General features: G+C 49.4%; 8 protein-coding genes across 8 annotated transcripts; 6 read left to right on the top strand and 2 right to left on the bottom strand.

Annotated features, from left to right (window-relative positions):
* Positions 1 to 496: 496 nt before the first annotated feature.
* Positions 497 to 2,923, top strand: N7457_003161 (60S ribosomal eL42 domain-containing protein; the record flags this gene model as incomplete). Its single annotated transcript, XM_057174206.1, has 7 exons — positions 497 to 574; positions 627 to 876; positions 936 to 1,506; positions 1,681 to 1,801; positions 2,299 to 2,391; positions 2,459 to 2,643; positions 2,703 to 2,923. 7 exons carry the CDS (start codon positions 497 to 499, stop codon positions 2,740 to 2,742), a joined length of 1,338 nt encoding a protein of 445 aa, XP_057034357.1. The 3' UTR covers positions 2,743 to 2,923.
* Positions 2,924 to 4,054: 1,131 nt separating this feature from the next.
* On the top strand, positions 4,055 to 6,202 carry hxt8 (uncharacterized protein; the record flags this gene model as incomplete). Its single annotated transcript, XM_057174205.1, has 11 exons — positions 4,055 to 4,114; positions 4,196 to 4,223; positions 4,281 to 4,342; positions 4,401 to 4,591; positions 4,674 to 5,102; positions 5,161 to 5,222; positions 5,285 to 5,414; positions 5,466 to 5,605; positions 5,670 to 5,783; positions 5,860 to 5,965; positions 6,055 to 6,202. 11 exons carry the CDS (start codon positions 4,055 to 4,057, stop codon positions 6,200 to 6,202), a joined length of 1,470 nt encoding a protein of 489 aa, XP_057034356.1.
* A 2,359-nt stretch (positions 6,203 to 8,561) lies between these two features.
* Positions 8,562 to 10,903, top strand: N7457_003159 (Zn(II)2Cys6 transcription factor; the record flags this gene model as incomplete). Its single annotated transcript, XM_057174204.1, has 3 exons — positions 8,562 to 9,203; positions 9,257 to 10,446; positions 10,510 to 10,903. 3 exons carry the CDS (start codon positions 8,562 to 8,564, stop codon positions 10,901 to 10,903), a joined length of 2,226 nt encoding a protein of 741 aa, XP_057034355.1.
* Positions 10,904 to 12,566: 1,663 nt separating this feature from the next.
* N7457_003158 (uncharacterized protein) lies at positions 12,567 to 13,227 on the top strand (the record flags this gene model as incomplete). Its single annotated transcript, XM_057174203.1, has 2 exons — positions 12,567 to 12,833; positions 12,883 to 13,227. The coding sequence occupies 2 exons, from the start codon at positions 12,567 to 12,569 to the stop codon at positions 13,225 to 13,227; spliced, it is 612 nt and encodes a 203-aa protein (XP_057034354.1).
* Positions 13,228 to 13,404: 177 nt separating this feature from the next.
* On the bottom strand, positions 13,405 to 14,001 carry N7457_003157 (GNAT family N-acetyltransferase; the record flags this gene model as incomplete). The annotated part of the gene is made up of 1 exon (XM_057174202.1): positions 13,405 to 14,001. The coding sequence occupies one exon, from the start codon at positions 13,999 to 14,001 to the stop codon at positions 13,405 to 13,407; it is 597 nt and encodes a 198-aa protein (XP_057034353.1).
* Positions 14,002 to 14,410: 409 nt separating this feature from the next.
* Positions 14,411 to 15,301, bottom strand: N7457_003156 (uncharacterized protein; the record flags this gene model as incomplete). Its single annotated transcript, XM_057174201.1, has 1 exon — positions 14,411 to 15,301. One exon carries the CDS (start codon positions 15,299 to 15,301, stop codon positions 14,411 to 14,413), a length of 891 nt encoding a protein of 296 aa, XP_057034352.1.
* A 3,109-nt stretch (positions 15,302 to 18,410) lies between these two features.
* On the top strand, positions 18,411 to 19,852 carry N7457_003155 (phosphoesterase superfamily protein; the record flags this gene model as incomplete). Its single annotated transcript, XM_057174200.1, has 2 exons — positions 18,411 to 18,977; positions 19,043 to 19,852. The coding sequence occupies 2 exons, from the start codon at positions 18,411 to 18,413 to the stop codon at positions 19,850 to 19,852; spliced, it is 1,377 nt and encodes a 458-aa protein (XP_057034351.1).
* Positions 19,853 to 22,179: 2,327 nt separating this feature from the next.
* N7457_003154 (DUF3824 domain-containing protein) lies at positions 22,180 to 24,907 on the top strand (the record flags this gene model as incomplete). Its single annotated transcript, XM_057174199.1, has 5 exons — positions 22,180 to 22,429; positions 22,545 to 23,915; positions 23,979 to 24,033; positions 24,063 to 24,337; positions 24,408 to 24,907. 5 exons carry the CDS (start codon positions 22,180 to 22,182, stop codon positions 24,905 to 24,907), a joined length of 2,451 nt encoding a protein of 816 aa, XP_057034350.1.
* Between the last annotated feature and the right edge of the window lie 1,025 nt (positions 24,908 to 25,932).

Below are 25,932 nucleotides of genomic sequence, written 5' to 3'. Positions count from 1 at the left end.
TACAGCTGATTGTCAATGAGGGCTTGGAGAGAAGATGTGAGGCCGGCGGGGTTTTGGTGGGGCCTGTGGCCTTATTGCCTGATCGCGAGCCTCACACTCGCGACAAAGGAACAGAGAGACCAGTTTTGGAGTATGATCGGGACTTTTAAAGATGATCTACCGGGCTGTTTTCTTGTTGTTTTGTTCTAGCGGTATACCTTTGAAGTATCTGTTTGTCCCCCAGAATAGGTTATTTATTCTGCTAAGTTCAACAATATATAATATATCACCTGCAACATCATCGACAAACTGATAGCATCGAAGTTTGTAAAAATTGGCTGTTAACCTAGTAATTGATTGAAACAACGCTATCTCGTTTTAGAAAAATCCACCAAACGGTCTGAAATTGGTTTATATCTCTTCTCATTCGCATAGTCCTGGTTACCCCATCGACCCCGCTGAGAGTCTCGGCCCAAACTAGAATCACCCGCAAGTCTGGAATTCAACCTCAAACAACATGGCCCATGAACTGGCACAACATGAACCCCCTGAGAATCAGTTTCAGCAATTGATCACTCTTTCCAAGAACGACCCGGTAAGTTTAAGCTATCACTCTGCAATAGTTCAATATTGAGAATTTTCACCAGAAACAATTGCAACTCGCCTATGAAACCCATAGGAACAAGAGAACCGCCGTTTTCAAGGATCAAATTTGCCAGCCAGGTTTTCATGAGTGGAAGAAAGATGAAATCCTTTCTCAAGTCCTCGAGGTAGAGAAGGGACTGACAGACTTCATCGACCCGAGACACAATCTTGCCTTTTGGGCACGTCCGCCACAACATGTCCGGGACTTGGTGTACAAGATTCAGCAGAGAATTGGTCCATTGATTGGACCTGGTGAGTATTATATCAGATTCACGAGGAATGCACAAAGACTCTACTGATCATGGCCCTAGGTCTCTGGCTTGTGCCCCCGGATCATCTCCACATGACCACCCTTGAGATCAGGTCTGCATTGACAGGACCTGAGATCGATGAGATTGCTGATGTGCTCGGAAAGAGTGATGTTCTAGAAGAGCTGGCAAATTACACCTTTACACACCGCGCCCGTCTCGTTAAGCCAGTCATCAGCTATGATACCTCTGCTATAGCCCTGAGCTTTGTTCCCGCCGCTGGCGAGGAAGAACGCAGTAGATGTAGCGGGAAAGATGACCACTTTACGTATCACCATCTGCGGAGTGATCTCTACAATAAAGTGACGCAATCTGGCTGCCCAATTGCGGCTAGGTATACTGTGCCATCTGCGCATATTACCATTGCTCGCTTTATCACGCCCAGTGGAAATAAAGATCAAAAGCTGGATTCTCCAAACGAAGTTGAGAAGAAAGCTAAGAAACTCATAAATGAGATTGAGGATCTCAATCAAGAACTCCGCTCAGATGTGTGGAGAACTTTGGGGAATCCATCTCAAGGGGAATGGGTCGTTGGGCATGAAAAAGGGCTGGAATTGATCAAGGGCAGAACATGGTACGGAAAAGGCGATAGTATCATACTTGGAAAGGGATTTGCATAGCCAACTACAAGACATACCTAGAGAATGGAGTTCAGACACTTCGATTGATGCGGGATGTGAAATGTGCCTCAGGCATCAATATCACATAATGAGTCAGCACGAAGCTCGGTGACTCCCAAAACGGTTAGCGCCCACCCGATAGGGCCTAAGCGAGTCGAATCCCACAACCCAACAATCGCACTTGCTCTCCTCCGACAAGCGACAATCCAACGACCACCACCCAGCTATCCGGCCAAGTCAGTCAAAATGGTAAGAATATCACCCTACGAGATATGTCAAAGTGTTCTGCGAGCCCCGGTCATTCGAAATTCGTGTCGAGTCGTGGAGAGATTGTATCATGTTCATTGTGCGGCCGACCTCGAAATCGTCAAATCTGCCCGCCCATCGCGAATTACCATATGATGCACCATCAAATCGTCCGATTTCCACCGGATCCACGGAGTGTGCTACACGAAAGTCGACATTGAAGAGAGCTTAGGTGGCGAAATCTGCAATATCAATTCCGGTGATAGATGGGATCGGGGTTTCAAGTCGCAGACCCAAATGGGCGCACTCTGCGATCCTTTCGAGCCTCAGCCCTACAACCATGCTTTTTCCCCATGAACACTCGTATTCGGCCAACGCGATCAATCTCTTCGCGACTACAACAATTTCGAACTGGACCTCGGGGCACGAACCACATTGACATTGATCTCATCCGCTTAACCAAACCAAAAGACAAAAGCTCATGACATATCTCCGTACAGGTCAACATTCCCAAAACCCGCCGGACGTACTGCAAGTCCAAGGAGTGCCACAAGCACCAACAGCACAAGGTCACCCAGTACAAGGCTGGCAAGGTTAGTGCCCTCGACACCGGGATGGCAACGGAGTGCCATTGCTGACGGACTTTTGTGTATTATTTAGGCCTCCCTCTTCGCCCAGGGTAAGCGCCGTTACGACCGGAAGCAGAGTGGTTACGGTGGTCAGACCAAGCCCGTCTTCCACAAGAAGGCTAAGACCACCAAGAAGGTTGTCCTGCGTCTTGAGTGCACTGCCTGCAAGGCCAAGAAGCAGCTCGCCCTGAAGCGTTGCAAGCACTTCGAGCTGGGGTATGTTGCATCTGAATCTACTATTCTACTGTTCAGTACTAACATGTCTCTTTCTACAGTGGTGACAAGAAGACCAAGGGTGCTGCCCTCGTTTTCTAGATTGTTCATTTCCTTGTTCGGCTTCTGGGTTTCCTGCATTGCACAAAGTGCTTCGCTGTTATTGCGGAGCATATATGACCTTGGCAATGGAAAAATGAAATAGGAATTCATCTATTCAAAAACACCATCTATGACTACCGGATTATGAGTCGTTGAATGATTATCTTTTGCTTCAGAGTAGGGCTGTTTGTAGCTGTCGACACCGTAGCGGGAACCCCTTATCTGCACGCTTATATCCCGTCTGTATTGCTGCATCGTATGCTTCAGGGCGTTATCTCTGGCAATGACCCCAAGCTCGGATATCTCGACTGTCATAGTGGGCTGAGCGCCCCGTTCTTGGCGAGACTTACTACAATGTCCGGAGTATGTATATACGAATCCTCAATATGGATCCACTATCTACCCGTGGGGTGTTTGGTGAGACTTAACAGAGTCTCACACGCCTTGCCTCGCCTCATCTCAAGGCTATCGGTGCAACCAAGGGCCACACAAGGTGCCCAAATCCTCCTGTCCACCAACCAGTTGAAGTATATTAGTTCGGACTCGGCACATCCCGATCCCTCCGAGCACTAACAACCATGACACGGGGCAAGACAAGATATTTCGCCTTTTCAAACACGGAAATTGGCTTCCACAACCCACTTCAACGACTACAACGACTAGAGCAGAGCAGGACTAGTTCGCCTAGAGGACTCGACGAGCGTGGGGGTCAAGTAAACGCCAAGATGTCATCCCACGATGCTAACCCAAAACCCAGATTCACACCGGCAAGGGTATGGTTCCCTGGAGCAACTCTTGAAGCCGAAAGTGAAAGCGCCTGAAATGAAGACGTGGACCCCCACCGTGCGGGATGAACTCTCCCGAAGACCCCAACCCCCGCATTCCGGGGACGGGACATCGAGTTCGATTCAACCAGCCACCAGCTATTTCGCCAGGGTAAAAGGCTGAGGAATTCGAATGAGCCGATGATCTTTTCTCTCTTCAGTACATACATAGCTTGTATCGGAACCTACCCCAGTCCCCCGCCTCCCCAAGGCTCGTTTTCCCCCTCGGTTCTTCTCCGATATTGTGAGCTCTGCGCGGTCCATCCCATGTATCTCTACGGAGTACGGAGTATGGAGTACTGTGTGACGCATCCTCGGCTCATCGGACGCAGCCCGCTTTGTTCTAGCAGGAATTTGATAATATACCGGGGGTAGCTCTTGTTTTTAGGTCTTAGTGATCTACATTCTTGTTCACATCTGGTTTCTGTATCACTTGCTTATATCCTTACGAGTTTTCTGATTCTACAGAGGATCAAGAACCCTTCAACATGGCGATGTGGTATGCGCTGGGTATCGCTTTCTTTGCTGCCATCGGCACGTTCTTGTTCGTAGGTTGAACCCTGGGATGTTTGTTCCGAGATCCTCTAGTCTTGTCTCCAAAAAGAATATTAGTCCTAATGACTGTATAGGGCTTTGACACTGGCATTGCTACAACGAGTAAGTTAGACTATCTAAGAATGCTATATTCGCAACTCAAAACTGATGGATGACTAGCCATTGCCCACCAAAGCTGGATTGATTATATGAAACATCCATCAAATGGCCTCACAGGAGCTGTATGTCCCGTTGAATTGCCGACACAATAGAAAAAGACAAGAGACCTGATTATAATAGGTTGTGGCCGTGTATATCGCCGGCGAGGCCGTCGGGGCCCTAACGCAGACATTCATCGGTGACCGACTCGGCCGCATCCGCTTCATGGAAATGATGTGTGTAATCGTGACCATCGGCACCGTCATCCAAACCGCCTCCGTCAACATTGGCATGTTCCTCGCTGGCCGTGTGCTGGCCGGTTTCGCCGTTGGGTAGGTCGCATATCTACATATCTCAAACACAACCAGCCATGTTCGCCAACGGAATAAAGGCTAACAAAGCATCCTCCCCCAGCGGCATGGTCGCCACCGTCCCGATCTATCTGAGCGAAATCTCCGATCCCAAATACCGTGGTTTGATCGGTGGAATCTCCGGCTGCGGCATCTCGTTCGGAACAATGATGTCGAATTGGGTGGGTTATGCTTGCAGTTATGCACCCTATGGCCCCATCCAGTGGCGTCTGCCTCTGGGTATCCAGATTCCTTGGGGGATCATCATGTTCATCGGTCTTGCGACGTTTATGCCGAACTCGCCTCGCCAGTTAATTCGCAGTGGGAAGATTGAGCTTGCGCGGAGTGAGTTTGCGCGCATTCGGCGGGGGCTGGCTCTCCATGAGATGGAGGAGGAATTTGGTCTTATGAAGGCGCAGATTGAGTACGAGATGGAGCGGGAGATTACTTCGTACCGGGAGGTATTTATGCTATTTAGACACCGGGTGCTGGTGTGAGTTTTTCATTTATGCTTTCGGTGGGGGTGTTTGGGGACTGACTCAGATGTATAGATCGATTGCGGTGCAGACGATGACAAGTTTGACGGGAGTGAATGTTATTCAATACTATCAGAGTGAGTTCTGGGGTGTGAGTGTGTTGGCGTCGGGGATGTTGTATCGCTAATTCCTTTCTCAGCCATTCTGTACAAGAGTCTTGGAATCGGCTCACACTCAATCCTCGCTCTGGCTGCGGTCTATGGCACGTTTGCGTTTTTGTCGAACTCCCTAACGACAAAATATCTCACTGACCAATGGGGTCGTCGAAAGTAAGTTAACTATGGGGTTTTATATTATATGGCACCACTAATGGCCCGCAGAATGATCATCACCGGATTAGCCGGAGTCGTTTTGATCGAAATCTACGCCGCGGTGATGCAAAGAGTGTTCCAAAACACGGATAACCGCATTGGGAAAGGCTTCGCGATACTCGGGATCTATCTGTTTGTGGTTTGCTATTGTACGGGATTTGGCACCTGAACTGCACGATATGATTCGCTAACTCGGGAATTTCTCCATGTTAGATGGCATGCTCAATAGTACGACATGGCTGTATGGCGCCGAGGTGCTCCCTATTGCTCTTCGCAACAAGGTGATGGGCATTGCGGCGGCATCTCATTTCATCGTGAACGTTGCCAGTATGGCTTACCTGCATGAATCCTGCGAGATAGGTTCCATGAATGTGATATGGCTAACATGGTTATCTCCGAACAGTCACCGAAGCCGGGCCCAGTGCTTTTGCCAATATTCACGAGAACTACTACTATGTCTTTGTAGGATGCTCCGCGTTCTTCCTGGTGATCGCTTACTTTTACTTCCCGTGAGTAACCGATCCACCATCAGCTCCGCCTCCAGTTCCATTTTATCAGTCAATAAGACATAGTGGAGCAGCTAACATCCACTCTATAGGGAAACCAAGCAAAAGACTCTGGAAGAGGTGGCCGCGGCGTTCGGCGATCGGGTTGTGGACCAGGACGAAGGCACTAAACGCGCGACCAGCGTGATTGGCGACACACAGCACGTTGAATCGGCGGGTGCAACGGGCAAGGGAGTCTAAAACCCCCTTGCATGAAGATAAAGTGATCAGGGTTTTTTGCGGGGGGTTCACAAGAAGGTTACGCCAATGCGATTCCCCTCGAGATCCGAATTCCACGTGTTTTTAATATTCCCCACGTTAATTCCGGAGAGGTTACCTTGTGATAACCAACTCTGGAAGCCCTTGGGAGTTACTGGCTGGTATCCATGGATCCGTGTAGAGTAGAGGACAATACCCCCCAATTCCCACTTGCGAAATTAATTGTGGCTTTTCTCAAACTACCGAAGCCACAAAGTAAAATCGGAAACTGCTGAGCTGCATATCCGGCCGAATGCATTGTCGAGGCCCAAAAGAGATGCCTCTGAGGACATTTCGTGTGTTCCCGTTTCAGCTTTGGTCTCCACTCAACCAGCATGAGCAACGGAACGCGCCAAAATAGACTCTTGAGTGTAGATCATGACTTGCGTTTGACTGATGACCAGCCGTCGCTGCAGTCTTAGATTACCTACGTAATAGATACACTTGAGTCTCCGGCGACACCGTTGTACACAATGTTGTGGCTTGTGCCCAGTGGAGAATCCGGTGTATTCCCTCGGAACTGCGCCACACAATGTGATCTTGACATTGCTCCACGCATGAGAATCATGTCCAAGCGCGCAATAGAAAAAAGAAAACAAAGTAAACTATCGCTACCGCGGGGAATAGTCCGTAAACTCACGATCATTTGAAACCGGGTTTCCAAGGTACAGTTCTGCTCCCCCTGGATGCTCCTGAGATCGGGAAGAAGACTATTTGCCACGTACTTTGTGATTTCCAGCTGATGTCCCATATTTCGTGTTTCTTTCAGCTATCCGTCCCTCGCAGGCTGCCTTTTCGGATTTAGTTCGGAATTGCGGTCAACGAACGAAAGCGTTAAAGTTAACCGGATTCCCGAGAGCCAGGAACGCACATTAGGCCCGAGCCCACTAAGAAGAATAGTGTCGCACAAAGGGAAATATAACGGATTCTCACACTTGATATGTCAATCGATACATCATACGTTCTAAAGTACTCCGTACGGAGTCCTAGGAGGCGAATGTGCAAGAAAGAAAAAAAAAAAAGAAACGAAACGAAAAAGAAACGAAACGAAACGAAAAAAAGAAAAGGGAAGAATCAAAAACCCAGGGAAGCGGATCAAGTATCCGCATGCTATACAATAGGGCTAATTAACCTCCTAGTGAAAAAAAATAAACACTGTCTGACACGAACCACTCTGACAAGTGACGTCTGGGCTGAAAAATAAGGGTAACGTCAGAATTTTCATAACAAGCTCGTGTTTTGCACGTTTTTCCCTGTTCTAAGTATGGCGCGTTGGCGCCCGGACAGGGGGATTGGTTTGTTGTCATAGGCGCATCCGATGTGGCGCGGGTGCCTTACCCCCGACCAATGAGCAGCCGAGGGACCAGCCCTGTTGCGCTTGTGGTTTGGAGCTGAAGCAAGGGGGAATGATCGGCATCCGAGTGGCTTAGGCCAGTGGCAACGGGCATTTGGGTGTTTTGATCCTTGATTACTGTCTCTTCGCCCATCCTTACCTTACTCTCTCCAGGTGTCCAACTTGGCGTCCAATGTGAGTCCATTCGCACCTTTTTTTTTTTTCGGTCCGGAGCGGGACTCGGAGGTGTTTGAGACCGAACCCTAAGCCGCACTGCATCCATGGATTGCCAGGTGTATCAAGGCCCTATTAGGACTAACCCATCCCGGCACTCCGTTCCAGTCTATACTCCATTCTGTTTAGTGGCATCGGATAGGCGACTCCGCTTACATCGTTGATCGCCCAAGCCCCATCAAGGAACAATTTCCACTCTTCTAGAACTCAGGGTTTCATGCATCGGGCTCGCCGTAGTCAACCCTTGAGTCTTGATCCTTTTCCCTTATTTATTTTATTGCCTTTTATTTATTTAGTTCTCGGCCCGCGTGAAGACAGGGGCAAAATGAATGGGACGCTAAGATTCACTTGGTTAACGCAACCCAACGTGGCTGCTTGGAGGGAAAAAAAAAGGGTTACCTCCTATTAATAAAGATCTGCCTGGAGTATAGAAAGACCTTAACCGCTCTTAATCTTCAAATGTCATCCCCATCTAGTGGATTTTCTATATCGTGATTTTCTTGCTCGATCCATGGGCCCATGACCCCCCAACCAGGGCCATTGTTCCCAGTCCAATATCGTGGAGTAACCCCCTTTTTAAGATCGCACGATTCCCAATTTATTGTTTCTTTTTTTGGTTTTGGGGGTGGTTTGGGTTATCGACAATCCTCTTATTTTCTCTCCACAACCCCTCGAACGAGGTGATTGCGCCACTCTCAACTTCAGGTTTACCCCGACATTCTTATTCCCCCTTCTATGGCCTCATCCCGCTCGACTGGCAAGCGTCTGCCCATCAGCTGCCAGGCCTGTCGAACAAGAAAGATTCGATGTTCGCGTGATGGCCGACCATGTCAGACATGCGTGCGACGCGGTCTCGGCGCCGAAGACTGTATTTACCTCGGCCAGCCGCGGCTTTCAGCTGAACACGGCTCGTCTGGGGATAACATCGTGCAGAACGAGCTGTTAGCCCGCATTCGAAATTTGGAGGCCTTGCTCCAGAAACAAATGAGCGCGCAGACGACGCCCTCTGGTGGCGCGCTCTCGCCACTAGGTGGGACGAGTGCTGCTGGCAGTTTCTCCGAGCCTGATATTGGCTCTGGTCTGGAGGCTTGGGACACGCTAGGTCCTATGATGGATAACGTTGGCACTTTGCATACGTCGCCTTCCGGTCATGTCCGCTACGTGCCACTAGCTTCGCAATGGGAGTCGTTGGTGGCGAAGAGCCCCGCTGCGGAGTGTTTACGGACTGCTGACTCGGATGTCGCGGAGGATGATGATGATTTGCAGATTCCGTTGGCGAAGAATGGGAGTATATCACGCGCGGAGCTATTAGCTATCTTGCCGCCTGGTCGATATTGTGATACACTCAAGGATGTTTATTTTCAGGTCTTTTCTACGGTACGCCCCAAGAACAACCGGGGTGGGTTGCGGGTTAGCTGATCATTTGCCAGGTTTTCCACATCCTTCACGATTTAACATTCGAAGCGGAATATCAACACTTCTGCCACGATCCGGGCAGCGTGTCGACATCATGGCTGGCATTGCTCTTCGCCATTCTTTCAATCGCTGTAAGCGCACTCGACGATGATCATCCTTTGCTGGCTGATTTGGGGCGAGAGCGAACGGTCAGCCGAAACATCAAAGCATTGTCAGCACGATATCGCTCTGCGGCATTGCGATGTCTCGCCGCCGATGGAGTGATGTCCCGACATTCGATCAACTCATTACAAGCCTTGATACTTATAAACTACGCCCGAGTCCACCGTGGACTACCGATTTGGACATTGCTAGGATTCACACATCACGTTGCGATATCAATGGGCTGTCATTTAGATCCAGAACGATTTGCACTTGGACCGATCGAGCGAGAAGAGCGACGGCGGGTTTGGGCCGGATTGATGATGCTTTATACCATCCAAAATACCGCATTTGGGAGCCTCGACCAGCAGCCTCTAACCCACGACGTGAAAATGCCAGCGGATATTGACGACGTCGATTTACTCACCAGCCCCAGCGTAAAAGGGGCAGCGCGTTCCCCATCTTCTCCCCGCCCAACACAGATGACCTACCTTCTCTTGAACTTTCGGCTGTACAAAATCTCCTCCAAAATTTGCGAATCAATATTTAGTTATCCCAGCACCTGTCGCTACACCACCTCCAACCTCGAAGCGGAAATCATATCCGTCCGTGAAACAATCGACTCCCGCTACACACTCGATACAAACGAACCTGTCCTCGTTCACCACCAGGCCAACCACCACATCCTTTACAGCCAAATCCACCAGCTCCTCCTCCTTCTCCTCCGTCCCAGTCTCTGCCGCTATCTACAAGGTGAAATCACGCCCGCAACCTGCGACTCAAGAGCAAAGTGCATCGCATCCGCCAAGGCCTCGCTGTCCATCTTCCAAGCTCTCCTCGAAACACCCTCGTTCAAGCCTTATAAATGGTATACCAGCGGACTCGGCAGCTTCCACGCTTTCCACGCTGCCGTCACATTAGCAGTCATCCTGCTCATCCCGGAAAACCAATCCGAATACGAAGAGATCAAAGAGCTTCTCGACCGAGCACTGGACATGTTCGCTTCACTCTCAGTGCGCAGTGTTTTCTGCAGCAAAGCAGTTCCGATCATTCGACAAATGATGTATGTCAAATGCCCACCCTTGGAATCCCCACTCCTACTCAGCAACTAACCTCCAAACCCAAGTGACGTCGCTTCATCGAAATACAACCCCCGATCACTCACCCATTCGCAAACCCACCTCCAAGCGCAGGCGCACGCTCAAGCCCAGGCCCAAGCCCAACTCCAGCAACCACAAGCCAACATCCCGTCCCAATCCCAACCCCACAACCACCTCCGACCAGCCATCCAAACCCCCATGTCCTCAATGTCAACCCTATCCCCGATGGTAGCAATGCAGGATAATTACGTTCATTCGCACTCGCAATCTGGCTCGCCGGTACCGACCATTGCATCCACCTGCAGCGAGCCAGTCATGCATTCCAATTTCGGACAGATGCATCCACAAAACTGGATCGGTCCTACGTCTGTACCGTGGGATACACTCGGGCCTGGCGCAGCCGGGTTCGGGTTCGATTAAAGGCTCTCTATGTCTGAGATGACATGATATGGATGGACTTTTGACCGGCGCGACGCATGTTCGCGGGTCTGGGAGATGGACATATTAAACATGATATGGGTGGCTTATATTATCTTATAATGTTGGTCATGAGTCACATGAGCTATGAACAGATGGAAGACATTAAAAGCATTACTTTTTTTTACGTATATATGAGAGATCCGTGGGATCGACGCTGAAAATGACCGCTTTTGAGGCCAAAAATGGCTGCCTTGCCACCCTTTGACCGCTGCCCGGTAACACCTCCAGGGCTCTCTTCCGGGCAACTAAGCACTTTTAGTCATCCTCCGGTCCTGCCCAGGGGCATGTGATGTTGACGCTCGACTTGCACACTTGTTCGCCTCGTTTCCACACCAAAACGACACCAAAATGAGTTCTCTTTCAGCTGATTCCAAGTACCCTTCCTTTTCGCATGGTTCACCCGTAAGACCATATTGCGGGATGGAGCTAAGCCCCTACTTGGGAATTTCCCCCGTGTGATTGCGGAAACTCTGGCCGTGTAGGTACCGGCTATTGATTCAATCGCCATTTCAGTCGCCGGAACTAGACAGCTGGATCTATCAGCTGGATCTATCACGGGGGCTTGTTGTGACAATGACTATATTGTTTAGAAAGAATTGAGGATGATGTTATAATACAGGCTACTAACAGGCTACACGGTGAAAATGACATTTCTAAATGTAAACAGCGGACCTCTGAATTACTGTATCCGGTGTTGAGAATCATGTCTAGGGCCTGATTCCCCTTTTTGGGACTAGTCGACGCTACACCTAGCTCGACAAGGACCCTTTCTTACGCCGATAATGTCCAACCCGAGGCTACTCGGTGGAATACCGGAATGAAGGAAAGGCACCAATAGCAGTACATTTGCAGATATCATTGAGATCTTTACACAATGCTATACCTTTTAGGGAGACCCGTTCTTCTATACAGACCCAGCATTGTAGACAGTTATCAGTTGAACCATTGTTGAAACCACACAAGCTACCTAATGTAGGTATATCATAGGTATACCTTGTACGGAGTACATAACTTCAACATCCGGTTAGTTTTGCTTTTTAGGGTTTAGCGCCTCAATACGCCGTCACGTACGTAGGTACGGAGGTCCTCACTAAAAGCTCGTAATTTATAAAATAGAAAAATAAAAAAGTTCCCTTGATTTACCGCGTAATTTTTAAAGATTACCTACTCTGTATTATACCTAAGATCCTCTCGAAGAACCAGAAGTTACCTTTGTGTAAAGCCTACATGTAAATATAGCCCTGGTATTGAAGCGTAATTTAAAAGTCAGGGTTTGGCTATGTTTGCACTGTTTACAGTCTCATCGGAGCGCCCCACCTGGGAACCCGACATTTGGCGGCTCTGCCATGTCAAATCCGAACTAGGCTTAGTTGCTTTTCTTGTACTCCAGGGCACCTTCCATCAGTCTATCACCTTTCTTCACGTTTCCTTCCCTTTTCATCACTGATATCAAGTCTGTCTTACCTTTCATCAGCTTATCGTCTTTTCTCATCCAGCTGAACTATTAGCATTGCTGTTTTCCCAACAGCTTAATAGCCTGTTACCTCTTCTTTTGTCCAGTTTGATCAGGCCTTCGTTTTCTTGCCTGTATTATACCGCTAACATGTTAACCCTAGTCAACGATGGAGTTCCTGGTGACCCCCGCAATGGCAAGCATGCTCTTTTTGTGGCCAAGGAAATGACTGACTCATACAAATTAGGCATCACACTGGCAGACAATATTAAGCTACTTTTCGACCAAGGTACCATCGCGATTGTACCTATCCCCGGCCCAATGCAAAGTCCAACTCAATGGAGGTGTGTTGTCTTGGATGAATCAAAGAAGGAGAACATCATCGGTACCTTGAGTGGATCCTATATGAAACTGAAGGTCAGTATTGCAAAACCTAGAGTTGAGTATTATATTAATGATATAATAGGAGATTGACAACAAGCCATTGACGTTCGTTACTAACAACCGTCCTCGCCAACAGTATTTGTACTTTTGTTTCATTATTGCGTACCTGGATGCAAAGAGCCGAGGAGCCAGTGACGCCGTTGCGAAAAAGGTTGAAGCCACGCGTTTCTGGCCTTCTGCCGGCGAGTACCTTAATCGATCAACTCTGGTTACATTAGCCCTTTGTGTTTCAGGATCGGAACTCCCTAAATCCCTTGTTCAAGACAAGACGTTTGACTCCGGGGATACCTCCACTCGTGACGTTGACGCTGGAACTGTGCTTGGAGCTCATGTCCGGGATGCAATTCTTGCCATGAAGAGTCTCTAAATCATTGCTATGCTGTAGCCCTGGAGGACAAGCCATGGATGTTTTCACTCACTGTCAAAGGTTACAGCCTACATATATATACCTCTTTCTCCCTCTAGATGTACCCAGATACACACAATCTATATCTTTAATATGTATAAAGCGAATATTCAAAGGGTGTTTAACCCTGAAGATTATCTACAAGTCCTTAAACCCAGGAAACCCGGCATATCGCCGCTGCATAACAGCCAACCCCTCGCCATCCTTCCCATCAACCGGAGGTGTACTCTTCATAGCATGCATTCCTAGGAACTTCTCATAGAACGGCACCGATCGCTTCCAATCACCAGTGAACAACAGCGATCTCCGTAGATAAGGCATGTCATCGATGATTTCCCGCATGCAGGCCAAAAGCCACGATCCCAGTCCGAGGCCCTGGCATGAGGGGAGGACAAAGACGTCTGTTAGGTAGATGAATGTTGTGGTGTCTGTGATGCAGCGCGCGAAGCCAATGAATTCAAGCCCCTCTGAAGTCGGATCTGGGGTTTCATCTTTCGTTGAGTTGTCGGTCTGTGTTTGGCTTTGACGGTAGAGACCGAAGCTGATGGAGCTTTGTAGGGTTTGTCGTATGACGGGTTCGGGCATGGGCTTTGCCCAGTATACTTCATCGCTGGCGAACCAGGTGTTTAGGGTTGCGATGGGGATGAGGGATGGGTCTGTTGAGACGAGGTGTGGTCCCTTTGTCCAGGTTTTGGGTTGATCTTGTAGATCTGTGATTAGATTGGATGTGGACATTTTGGTGAATTCTGGAGGATGTTAGTTCAATTGGCTCGATTGTGGGGAATCAAGAGTTGTTCACTATTTAGTCCACCTTTCTTTGTAGAAAACTATGGACAAATTGGGAAAATTCGCATTGAAGAACAGGAGGGTAAGAAAAGGCTATCTCGGAGAATTGAGCCTTCATATAGGGAGGGATACGATCTGTGACTCACAGCATTGTACAGACACGACACCAATTTTCGCCAAGACGGTTGCGAGGAAATTTGGAGATGAGCAGATTGATCCGTTTACGAGGGGCGCCTTCCGATGACATGACTGTACACAATCTCAAGTGGAGTCAAATACGGAATACGAGATGACAGTCGAAGTATATTGTATGGTGTATGTTGTAAAGTCATCACTCATTTACACCAAGATAATCGCACTATTCATAGAAGACCAAGCATCTAACCTCAATGCTCTGCCGCCCAGGCGAACCGGCAGGAGTCTGCGGATCTTCGAAAGCAGTATGACCAGATCCATGAGCAATATCCGTCTTCCCCTCGGTCATAGTGTGACTCCTCGAGTCGAAACACTTGATGAACATGACTTCTTCGGGCGTCATATCCTTAGCATAGAAAAACCGATGCCCCTCATTAGGAGCAATAGCGTAAGTCTCCCCCTTGACTTCATACCCTTCTGTCGAAAACGTCGACGCAGAATCAGGCGCGACTTCCTCGTGTTCCTGCCACGCCTTGGGATAGAGCAAATCAACCTTAACGAAGTCCTCAGGGGCAATGCTCCTCCAATCAATCAGCGCCAGCGGGAAATCAGAAGCTGGGTTCTCAATCGGCCGCCAGACATTGATAATCTGGTACCGTCCCTTCAACAGTTCCTCCACTTCATCTTCCGGCAGGTGGCGGCGCAGCCTTGCCTCAGCAGCCCGGGGCGTCTGGTCCACGTGGACTAGCTGTACAGGGCTGCGCGCTGAGCCCGAAATGCGGCGGCGGATGGTGTGGTCGAAGATGACGACTTTTTTCACGCCTGGCAGCTTCGCCCGTAGAAGGGCTTCGACTTCAGCGTAGTACCCCGCTTGCACTTCTGCGTCGTCGGTGAATGTGGTCTCCTTGGCTGGTGAATTGTACAAAGCAAAGCCAGCATTGTCGGTGTTGAAGTCTGCCTCCTGGCCGCGGAGATCTGAGACTTTGCGCTCCCGATCTGTGAGTTTGTAGGAGTAGCCTGGGCCGTCGACTTTGCCCCACGGTTTCTTGAATGGCTCCGTGGCGGTGGCATCGTACGAGGCTGGATCGATGTATTTGAATGTTGCTGTGGTCATTTTGTTGGTAGCTTTGATGTGATCAACGTATTTCGAAGATCTTGGTGTGTTGGAGTTATTAGATGGGATATCCCTCTTAATGGGAGAGATGTGAGTTGGCAAATTGCAGATGAGACAGTAAGAAGATACTACGTGCTATCTTCCAAATAAGAGGTAATTGTTGAACTAGATATATGCGCAATCTGAATTTCTGACGACCGATTGGAAATCCACCTTGATTACTAATTGTTTTTGGTCGGGGCCTCCCGAGGTCGTCAGCGGGGCGGAATTGGCGTTGCGTCATCGGCGGATACTCCCGCTAGATCGATGAGCTATTTGTCACTCAGATTTTGGTTCCCATAGGAGATCCAAGATGTATATAGAATGGTCGCAAGAGCATTCTATTTGAGCCTCGCCGTCACACAGGTAGAAGGCTATGATTTGTAAGCATACGCAGGACTGAGATGTTAGGCCTGATTCCCAGCAAACAGTCGTCTGAGATTGGCATCTCCTCAATATCTCTTCTCACTAGGCCGTATCTATATATAAGTATCGCTCCAGGGCTCTAACTCAAATTATTAGATAGTCTTCATGACCCGCAAGGGTCTATATACCCCCGATACTTGAGGATGCTCGAAGCCGGCAAAGTGCAAAACAACCACTAAAGAATATAACCTCAATATCGCACAAATAAACGTAATACTAGCTTGGCTATACTTAATAACCAACCATTAGATTTGACATCGTGCAGTCTGTCGGCGAAACACAACGCTATATTCTAATACTCGTGCGGGGTCAATCCCGGAGATGTTAGCTAATGTAGGTGAACATCGAACGGGTTAGAGTCTCATTGCATAAAGACATAAGAGAAGGATACCTGTGATTATTATACCGGCCCGGAAGTATCCCGCTCCTGCATATCCAAAATTACTAATGGGCTACACCGTCACCGGACTCATCACTTATATTCAGGGTTCTCCTGGGCTTTTGTGCTTCAGAGAGACTAAAGCAAAAGATACATATCAGACTCTCCTTCGTTACATCTGCCACGGCAATCAACCCGTCTAAAACTATCTGCTCCGCAGTACCTTCACGGTCTCCGGTGTGTTGCGTCCGGTCGCATTCCGCAATGAGTCCACTTTCTTGCATACACCTCACGTTCTTCGAGCGGTTGACAAGTGAATGTTACTAAGTGCTGCTCCGGATACTCGGGATGCTCTTGACTCATGTCTTTTAGGTGCCTCTTTTTGAATTCCATCGTCTCTTGTAATCCCGTGGGATCTACGTCTTTTGATACTAGGAAAGCTGTGTGTCGATTTATACAGCAAACCTCAATCAATCAGAATTTGCAGGATATATGTAGATGTAGACGCCATCTATACAGGGATTCTAACCTGATTTTGCTAGGGCATCCTCTCGTACTGAATCGTAATTTTGGGGTGATTGGCTCATGTCATCGTCCATTCCAAGGTTTAGTACGTGCTATGTGGACGAATAAATCTAAAGAATGACGTATCTTCTAGATTTATGAACGGCACACCCTAATATAGCTATTTTTCACAGAGAGAAAATCCTTTGTCGGCCAGAAGTGAAGGTTTCCCGCGGACCCCGCTCCTGAGCTTTACGAGAGACAACCTCGGTCTCGAGGTTTATAATCATAATGAATACATGCATATATTCTTGTCTTACACAAAATTTGAGTTTTAGACTCTGGGGATAGTGCCTGGTATCGATGTCGACATAGAAAACCATGGTCTCATAAGAGTAAGGAGGAGAACTAACAGTCATACAGTGCAACATCGGGTCTTTTCGATTGGCACAGATGTCACACCGACAGCTAGCTTGATGATAGATCTGCACTCCAAGAAGACATCAGGCGACTTCCACTACATCTTTGTGTCGATCCTTTCTTGCGTCTAGTGGGCATGGTCGAATGAAGGAAACCAAAGACTCTAGCTTCCACTTTGTTCATCTATTGGAGTGATATAGGTGATATACCGTTGACATCAAATTGGCGAGTAAGTTATTGTATACTCTCACATATCCAGGTTGATAGATTAGGTGCTGAGTATGCTTCAGCAACCCACGGCACCGAAAACCTTCGCATATAAGCTTCTGTACTCTTGTCCCCTCAGCTCCCACATCTTCACAATAGATACTATTCTTGTACCGCGTGCATATTCCCCGAATACTACATCGGCGTAGGCAAAACAACCTAAACCAGCCACATGAGGTTGTCGCAAAGTCGACAGCCAATCGCCACCCGCCCTGATCGCACGGTCTCAGGAACATGAAGACTCAAATCCAAGTAAGATCCAATCCCTGATCTATGATGTGGCTATAAGATGATACCTCTCGAAGTGATCGACATGGGCTTTACGGAGGTTGCGCTTCATCCCGACGGGTGCAGGTGAACTAGTTGACTTGTTATGGTCTGCCTGTCCCCGGGAAATTCCACACGGCGCAAAGGTCGGCCGAATGAGAGGGCTTGTTGCAAGCCAGCATACCCCGTGGAAGCAGCTCATGACCTGATTTGAGCGGGGTTATTCTCTTTCAGCCCTAGACTCATTCCTGACGATCTTGCTGCTTTTGGCACTCTGGGCAAATGCTTGGCGCAATGGGAAGTGCTCATCCATCTGCGACCTTGATGCTTACCCACCGTTGAAAGCTGTATGTACCTTATTAGATGCTGCTGGTACCTCTCTGCGGCATTGATGTGCCTGCCAATCCCGAACAAGCGACCAATCAGACCTTCAGCATGGAGCATTCCTCGCGGTCATGTCCTGACAGGGGAGGGAGTCGCCAATCAGATTCAGTTCAGATGGACGTTATTCATCCCGCGTGGGAGCCCTTGTGATAAGCTCAATTTATGAATACCCCGCAGATGGATCACGTCTACGCTCCGCATCTATGATTCTAGATGGACGTTGAGCCGATGAGGCCCAGAGCCACACGTGGGAGGGGGTTGGGAAATGAATGGGCCTGAGGAATGTTGCGGATCTTTGGCTAATTGAGATATGTCAGGATGCCAACATATAAGAAGGGAGCCTGTTCCCCGCAGTTTGGATCGAGTGTCCAGCGAGCAATCACTTTGCCCATACCTTCAATCGGATCATTCCCTTGATTCACAATGAATCTGAATGCTCTTCTTGGCTTATTGACCTTCGCGGCGGCAGTCTCCGCTGCCCCCCAGAGGGTTCTCAAGTCCCAGGCTCATTCTTCGGATTCTATCGCCAACCTGAAGAACAAGATCAAACATGTTGTCCTCCTGGAGATGGAAAATCGATCTTTCGACAACCTGCTCGGTGGCCAGACTTTGAAGGGATTAGACAATCCTATCAACAATGGCCCCTTCTGTAACCCGTATAACCTAACCGATCCTTCTGCGGGTAAGGTATGCAGCGTTGCGACGGACTTTGATTCGATTTTGAACGATCCTGATCACTCGGTGACGGGAAATAATATCGAATTTTTCGGCACATTTGTCCCCAACAATGACGACATTGCTAAGCGCAAACTCAAGCCCAAACAGCAGGGATTCGTGCATGAACAGCTACGTCTCTATGGTGATGATGTGGACAAAGCTGCTCTGGCCAAGCAGGTGATCAACTACTACACCGAGGATGAAGTCCCAGTCTTCACTTCGCTAGTCCAGAATTACCTGACGTTCAACCACTGGCACTCGGATCATCCCGGAGTAAGTCCATATCAAATACCCTATTTGATATCCTCTAAGTGCTAGAGACTAACGTAAAATAATAGCCCACTAATCCCAACCGGGCCTTTGTCCTTTCGGGCACATCTGCCGGCCACGGCACCAATGACAAGGCTTTCAACCCAGACACTCACGGTCTCACGCAACGGTCTATCTTCCAGCAGCTCTCAGAAACCAACCGCACTTGGAAGAACTACTACACAAGTGCCAGTATGGTTGACGCCTTCTTCTTCGACTGGACCTTCACCAGCGGAAATGACGACAAGGCAGTTCCCCTGAAGGAATTCTATGCCGATGCCGCAGCCGGCGAGCTCCCGGAGTTCTCTTTTGTCGATCCGTCCTGCTGTAGCGTTGGCACGAACTCCATGCACCCTAGTGGTCTCGTCTCCGATGGTGAAAACCTCATCAAGAGTGTCTACGACGCAGTGCGCGGCGGTCCACAGTGGGAAGAGACTCTCATCATCCTGACCTTCGACGAGACAGGTGGATTCCACGATCACGTCCCACCCCCTCTGGCTACCCGTCCAGATGACCTGACTTACACTGAGACCGCGCCCAATGGTGAGAAGTATACCTTCTCCTTCGACCGTCTCGGTGGTCGTCTCCCGACTCTCCTCATCTCGCCGTGGATTGCCAAGGGCAAGGTCGAGCAAAAGGGAACTGACTCAAACGGTAATATCGTGTCTTACTCTGCTTCTTCGATCCTGCGCACTCTCGGTTATCTGTGGGATTTCGAGCCTTTCACTCCTCGTGTTGGGTCGTCAGCTTCATTTGATCACCTGATTCAGAAGCAGGCGCGGACTGATACTCCTGAAACGTTGCCGCAGCCTGTGGCTTTCAGGAGAATCAATAATTAAGTTTGATTCTCTGTTGATTCCTGCCTGTCGGAATTGTACAAAGGCTTTTAGCAAGGAGGTAGTACGTGCTTGGGCATAGACATTGCTCAACATGCTTGATGCATATTTGTGTCAATATTTCAGTTGCCAGTGGTCCTGCTAGATATTTGTTACTCTGTATATTGAGAGAAGTCCACTTGGCTTTTGGAATAATCGCGCGGGTACTGTGAATATTTATAGCCAGCAGAAAATTGACAACCTCAGCTTTCAAGCTTAAATAGACACCTGAACCAGCGTAGGTACTGGGAATGTCATGATAGAAGAAGTATTGTTCAGTCCTCAGTGTCAACAGAAACAGCAGACCTTCTGCAGAAAATCATCTTCAGTGAAAGGCACATCATTCCCATCCCCGAAGGAGATGTCGTTTGAGGAGAGCGTTTTCCTCTACCGGTCAGCCGAGATTTGATATTTCTATCAAAAAGAAAGAAAGGAAAAATGCAACGGAACATCCAACAGGAAAAAAAAGGAGAAAATTACTCGAACAGGAAATGCTAGAGCAGAGGCTTCCGTCTGACCCGGGCATAGAACACCAAAGGCTCCAGGATATCGGAATGACCTGTCTGCCAGATCCAATGACACGGAAGTGCAATGCCGTCGGGCCGACCTTGGAAGGCAATCTGGGCGCATCACCTGGGCACATGGAGACGTCATGTTGGGATTGGTCAGGAAACGGGCTCTCCGGGCGTCATCTGTGCTGATGAAACACTGATCTGGCAAGCGCTCTTGTGGTTTTAGATAGCGCCGGGATGTGCCTATATCGCATTAGTACCTTATTTGTACCCCGAGCGTGTATTCCCAGTTAACCATGGGCTTTTGGTGTCGGACAGGGTTTCCCTAGGCGCTTTTCATGTTAGGAAAAGCAATGGAAGTTGGCGCCTGCAAGAGATCAGACAAGGCAATATTGTTTGTTTGGATTTATATTTGTTCTCTTTAATGGAGTAATATATCGGACAATACCTTATAATCCTAAGGCTTTGGTTTTTGACCGCATCTTCGCATTTCCCTTTGTCTGAAGGATGGGAGGCGAAGTGCTCAGCCTTCCCCAAGTGGCCGAGAACGCCCCGCGCCCAGCAGACTGACGTCATCCGCGGGGCTCTCACAAAGAAACAAAGACCAGGGCGAGGATTCTCTGCCTCTTATTGCCCCGGTGGATAAGGGCTGTGATACACTGCAGTGATTTCCCTCGGTCAAAGGGTATGAGGGTTGTGTATGGGAACTCCTGGGCGCTTATTGGAACGAAGATGCTGCGCTATGATGCTCGTATTGTCGAATCGATCAGAGAAACGGCAACCTAAAATGCCGACCCGAGACCATCGGCGTAAAATTAATCTATAATATAAGGTGTGGATTGCCGCCAATCTATTCATGTCCTATCAACGGGAAGTGCGCGAGAGTGTTCTCATGACTATCTGCATATAGCGCCGATCCATTCTCCTGGGCTTGTTAGATGCAGCTGTCAACCGAATGACTTTGGAATGCATGGCCTCTGTCAAAGTACCGTCCGAGAGACCGGGCGGTACATGTACATATGTACATGTAATGTATACAAAGTAGGACCCTGGGTCACAAAGGTCAAAACCATGGAACCTGCCCGGATCAGTTGGTAGAGTCCATGGGTCGAAGCGGGAAGGACCAAACTCGTCAGGTAAACACTGGACGCCTGGGCAGTATCGTACAACGTAGGTACAGTACTCCGTACACCCTCAACACGAGACAAACAATCCTAAGCGACTTCTCCATCGTTTTGCCACAGCCCCCGGGCAAAGGTGCTGCCAAACCCCCAAGAGCCTCACGTGGTTGCCTTATCTTCGGTGTCTTCGCCTCGTTTCTCTTTTCTCTCTTCTATTTCTCCCCATCTATTTCTCATTTCATCTTCGCTTGTCATCGCTGTCAACTTTCATCTCCACTCCAAGACTCTCCAAGTTAGACACAGCGGTGCAGATCACCTACTCTTGAGGCTGAGTCGGTTGAGTGCGTGCCGACTCTCCGCTCTCTGCCCTACAGGATCCTTTCATCATTCTGAATCATTATTCAGCCCACTGTGGTTTCGCCGGCTTGTCTTGGCTTTGACTCTGTGTGGCCAGATCGTCGTTACCAATAATCAGGCTTGAACTGGAAACATCCCCATCCATTAGTCGACCACAGCCTCTCTGCACACACCCCACTTCCGTGCCGCCCCCCTCAGTTCCCTGCATTGTGCATCTTACTTTTTTTACTGCCCCTCGACATCTTACTTCTCGAATCATTTTTCAGTCTTTCATAAATTCTTACTATCTTCATTACATCCCATGTCGTACACATACAGAGATCGCGAACGAGACTGGGACGACGGGCGTTCGGTGTCAATTAAGCGCTACGTCATTCCTGCTGATGACGATCGTCGAGACTTCATGTCGAGACACGAAGACCCGTACAGCGGCGAGCGCGAACTGGTCATTCGGCGCAAAACTGATCGCGAGGAGCCTGTGAGCATCACGCGCTACGAGCGAGAGGTGGACTACGAACCACCTGTGCGCTACGAGAGGGACTACTATGAACGTGAGTACCTGAATCCCTACATTGGTCACCCACATTTCCGGTCCATGAGTTTTCCTGGAAGGGCGGAGCAGTACCCTGGCTCCCACTCGAGAATGACCCATACTTATTCGTGAAGCCCGCAATGCGTATACTAGTCCCCGTGAATCCGACTATGATGTCGTGCGCCGCTCTGAGGTCGATGAGGACCCGTACTATTACCACCGCCGCCGTCGAGTCCGCGAGTACGAGGACCATCGGCCTCGACGTGAGCTGAGCCCCGATGACTCCATTTCTCAGGCGAGTCGGCGTCGCAGCGATCGTGACCACGACTACAGCAGCGATGATAGCATGGTCTACATCAGGAAAGAGACCTCATATGACGACCACCCCCACCACCGTCGTCACCTCGCAGAGGGTGCTTTGGTGGGTGTTGGCGCTGCTGAGTTGTTGCGCAGCCGCAGTAAGAAAAACGGCGAAGTCAGCCATGGCATGAGTCGCATAGGTAAGACCGTTGGTGCCGGTGCTCTCGGAGCAGTCGCTGTGAATGCTGCGTCGCATGCTCGTGACTACTACCGCCGTAGTAAGAGCCGTCACCGTGCCCACTCCTTTGACGATGATCGTTCTTCCCATCGTCACCATAGACACAGCGGTGGCCGATACAGTCGGAGCCGTAGTCGCTCGCACTCCCACTCCCGTGCGAAGACTCTCCTCGAGCTGGGTGTTGGCGCCGCAGCTGTGGCTGCTGGTGTGGCTGCATTGCGTAGCAAGTCGAACGCCGGAGACCGCAAGAGTCGTTCTCGCTCTCGCACTCGCTCCCGCTCCCGGGCTTTCAGCCGGGGTCGCTCAGAGAATGGCAGGGACAGGGATGGATCGGCTCGTAGCATGTCCGAGCGCCGCAAACACATGGCTGGTGCTGGACTGGCTGGTGCTGCAGTCGCTGGCCTGGTTGAGAAGGCCCGCAGCCATTCACGCTCCCGGAAGGGTGAACGCTCCCGCTCCCACAGTCGTATCAGACAAGCTCTCCCCATCGTGGGTGCTGGTCTTGCCACTGCTGCTGCCACCGGTCTCTATGAGAAGAAAAAGGCCGAAAAGGATGAAAAGGACGGTTCGAGCCGGGGCCGCCATCGTTCGAGGTCTCACAGCCGCGCCCCATCCTCTTCCTACCCTGATCCATCTCGCGACTCAGCTGGTTTGATTGAATACGGCAATGACCCAGTCGCAGGCAGCATCCCTGCTGAACACTACTACGGTCAGCCTGGCGGGCCCTACTACAATACGCAGCAAGCCTACAGCCCCAGACGCCAACCACGCAGCCGCAGTCGTAGCCGAGCCCGCTATAGTAGTTCATCCGATTCTGACCGTGAAGGTCGCCGTCGACGAAGCCAGAAGCACCGCAGCCGCTCACGCGACCTCGCAGGTGCTGCTCTGGGCGCAACAGGCCTCGGATACGCCGCGCACAAGTTGAACGAGCGCCGCAAGTCCAAAGAGCGCGAGCGCGAACATTCGAGTAAGTTCCCACTTCCCCTCATTTCCATCGAGAAATATTCACCCTGACTAGTGGCGTAACCAGAGTATGAGGACAACATCCACCACGACCCTTATGAAGAATCCTATGACCCAGAGCCGTACCCGCATTCTCCACAAACGGCCCCAGGCCCTCCACCCATGGCCGATCCCCACTACTACCCCAACAACAACTATTTCCCCCGCCTCCAGGCGAGTCACCCCACAACCTGAACGCTACTCCTGCACCCTACAATCCGGCGGACTACCCTCCTCCCCCTGGCGCTGCTCCACCCCAGCCGTACGCCTACGGCGCTGTGCCACCACCAGGACCAGGAGCTGAACAGTACGCACCTCGGCCGCGTAGGGCTGATGAGAATGTGAGCATCTCCACCCTACCCACTGATCCAAATGATGTACACAAGGGTGGGTTCGATGAACCACGACTGTGGCTTCATAAACTATACATAACAAGAAGCTAATCTTTAATCCATAGGTCTAAACATACACCCATTCCCATCGTCCCTACCTAGGTCAACTAGCCAGCCGCCACAAGCCTCGAAATCTGTCGCGTTCGACTTGACAGATTCCCCACAGGATCCTGGCTATGAGACCGATGATAGTGACTCGACTGTTGAGCCATATTCATCTTCGTATCGTGATGACAGAGAACACCATCACGATCGAGATCGAGATAGCCATCATCACCATCATCATCATCGCCGCCGCCGCTCTTCTCCTGTCCCCCATCCACCTGTGCCCTATCCCAGTTCTTCCTTCTCGAATCATCACTCTTCCAGTCACCACCACCCATCATCGCACAAGTCTCACGAAAGAGATGAACGTGAACGTAACAGACCTTCTGAAACAGACTCAGATTCAACAATTGACCTACCCAGTCGCTTCGACAGACAGGGTCGTCTGCTCCTCGAGCAAGAGCCTGTTGTGAAGACTATTGAAGACATCGTCAACAAGGTCAGCAAGATCTTGCTCTAGTGGTGGTGTTAGCTTCCGCTTTCAGTTCCTCGTTGCCTCTTATTTTACCTTGAGCCCCTTTGATACTATATCCACCTTGACAGATTTCCTGGTTCAATCCCCTTTGATTTTTTACAGTTACTTCGTTCTGCACTTGATGATTTCCGTTCCCTGCCTCTTTGATATACTATCTTTGATTTATCGTCTGTTTCATAGGGTTATGAATGATGCCTGCTGCTGATGATAATGATTAACGACGTGTATGTGTGTTCAGATAGTGCAATGATTACTGCTTTTTGTTAGATAATATGCAGGTTTATAGATCGACTAGACTCATGTAGATGTTAGGACTCAGTAGGAAGACCTCGGATGTTAACTATCCAAGTTATGAGTGTCTCCTGACTTGTGCTGAATATTGACATTCAGACGAAATATAAGTAACAGATCTAATCAGAGATTACAAGCCAAGTCAAAAAATAGAGCTGGATGATACACAAACTTTTCAATCGTAACCTATATATCATCCCCAAAGCCCGAAACAATATGCATGTCAATATTTACAAGCCCGAACAAAAGATATCCACATAATCTCTAGCAGTATGAAACAAGATTTCAAAGCCCAATCCGCCTCGTATTCGAAGACTGAGCTAATGAGGAGAAGAATTTCCAAAAAAGGCCCTGCCGCCATACAAAACCAAAGGTGACGAAAAACGATTCCAAGATTAGCCAGGGACCAGATACATAGTATGGATACAGCGTGCACAGGCACAAAAGATGGAAATGGACAAGAAACTTCGAATGGAAACCTGCTCAGAGAAACCTGCTCAGATATAACATGGCTGGGTGCCGTGTGGGAATTGGAAGCATGAAATATAAGAAAGGATTTGCATCCATCTCGGGGAAAGAGGGAAATGAAAGATGAGAGACCAGATCTGAGATCCAACAAGTGCTAGACAGAGTTGATCCGTGATAGGACTTGCTAGAAGAGCATAAACAGGAGAATAATGCAAATGGGTATACCGCGGGAAAAGTCTCAAGCCAAAAGC

This window comes from Penicillium paradoxum (assembly GCF_028828445.1).
Source record: "Penicillium paradoxum strain IBT 22861 chromosome Unknown utg000003l_segment0_segment0, whole genome shotgun sequence".
NCBI classification, from domain to species: Eukaryota; Fungi; Ascomycota; class Eurotiomycetes; order Eurotiales; family Aspergillaceae; genus Penicillium; species Penicillium paradoxum.
Note: the sequence above shows the minus strand (reverse complement) of the source record. Positions and strands in the feature narration are given on the sequence as shown.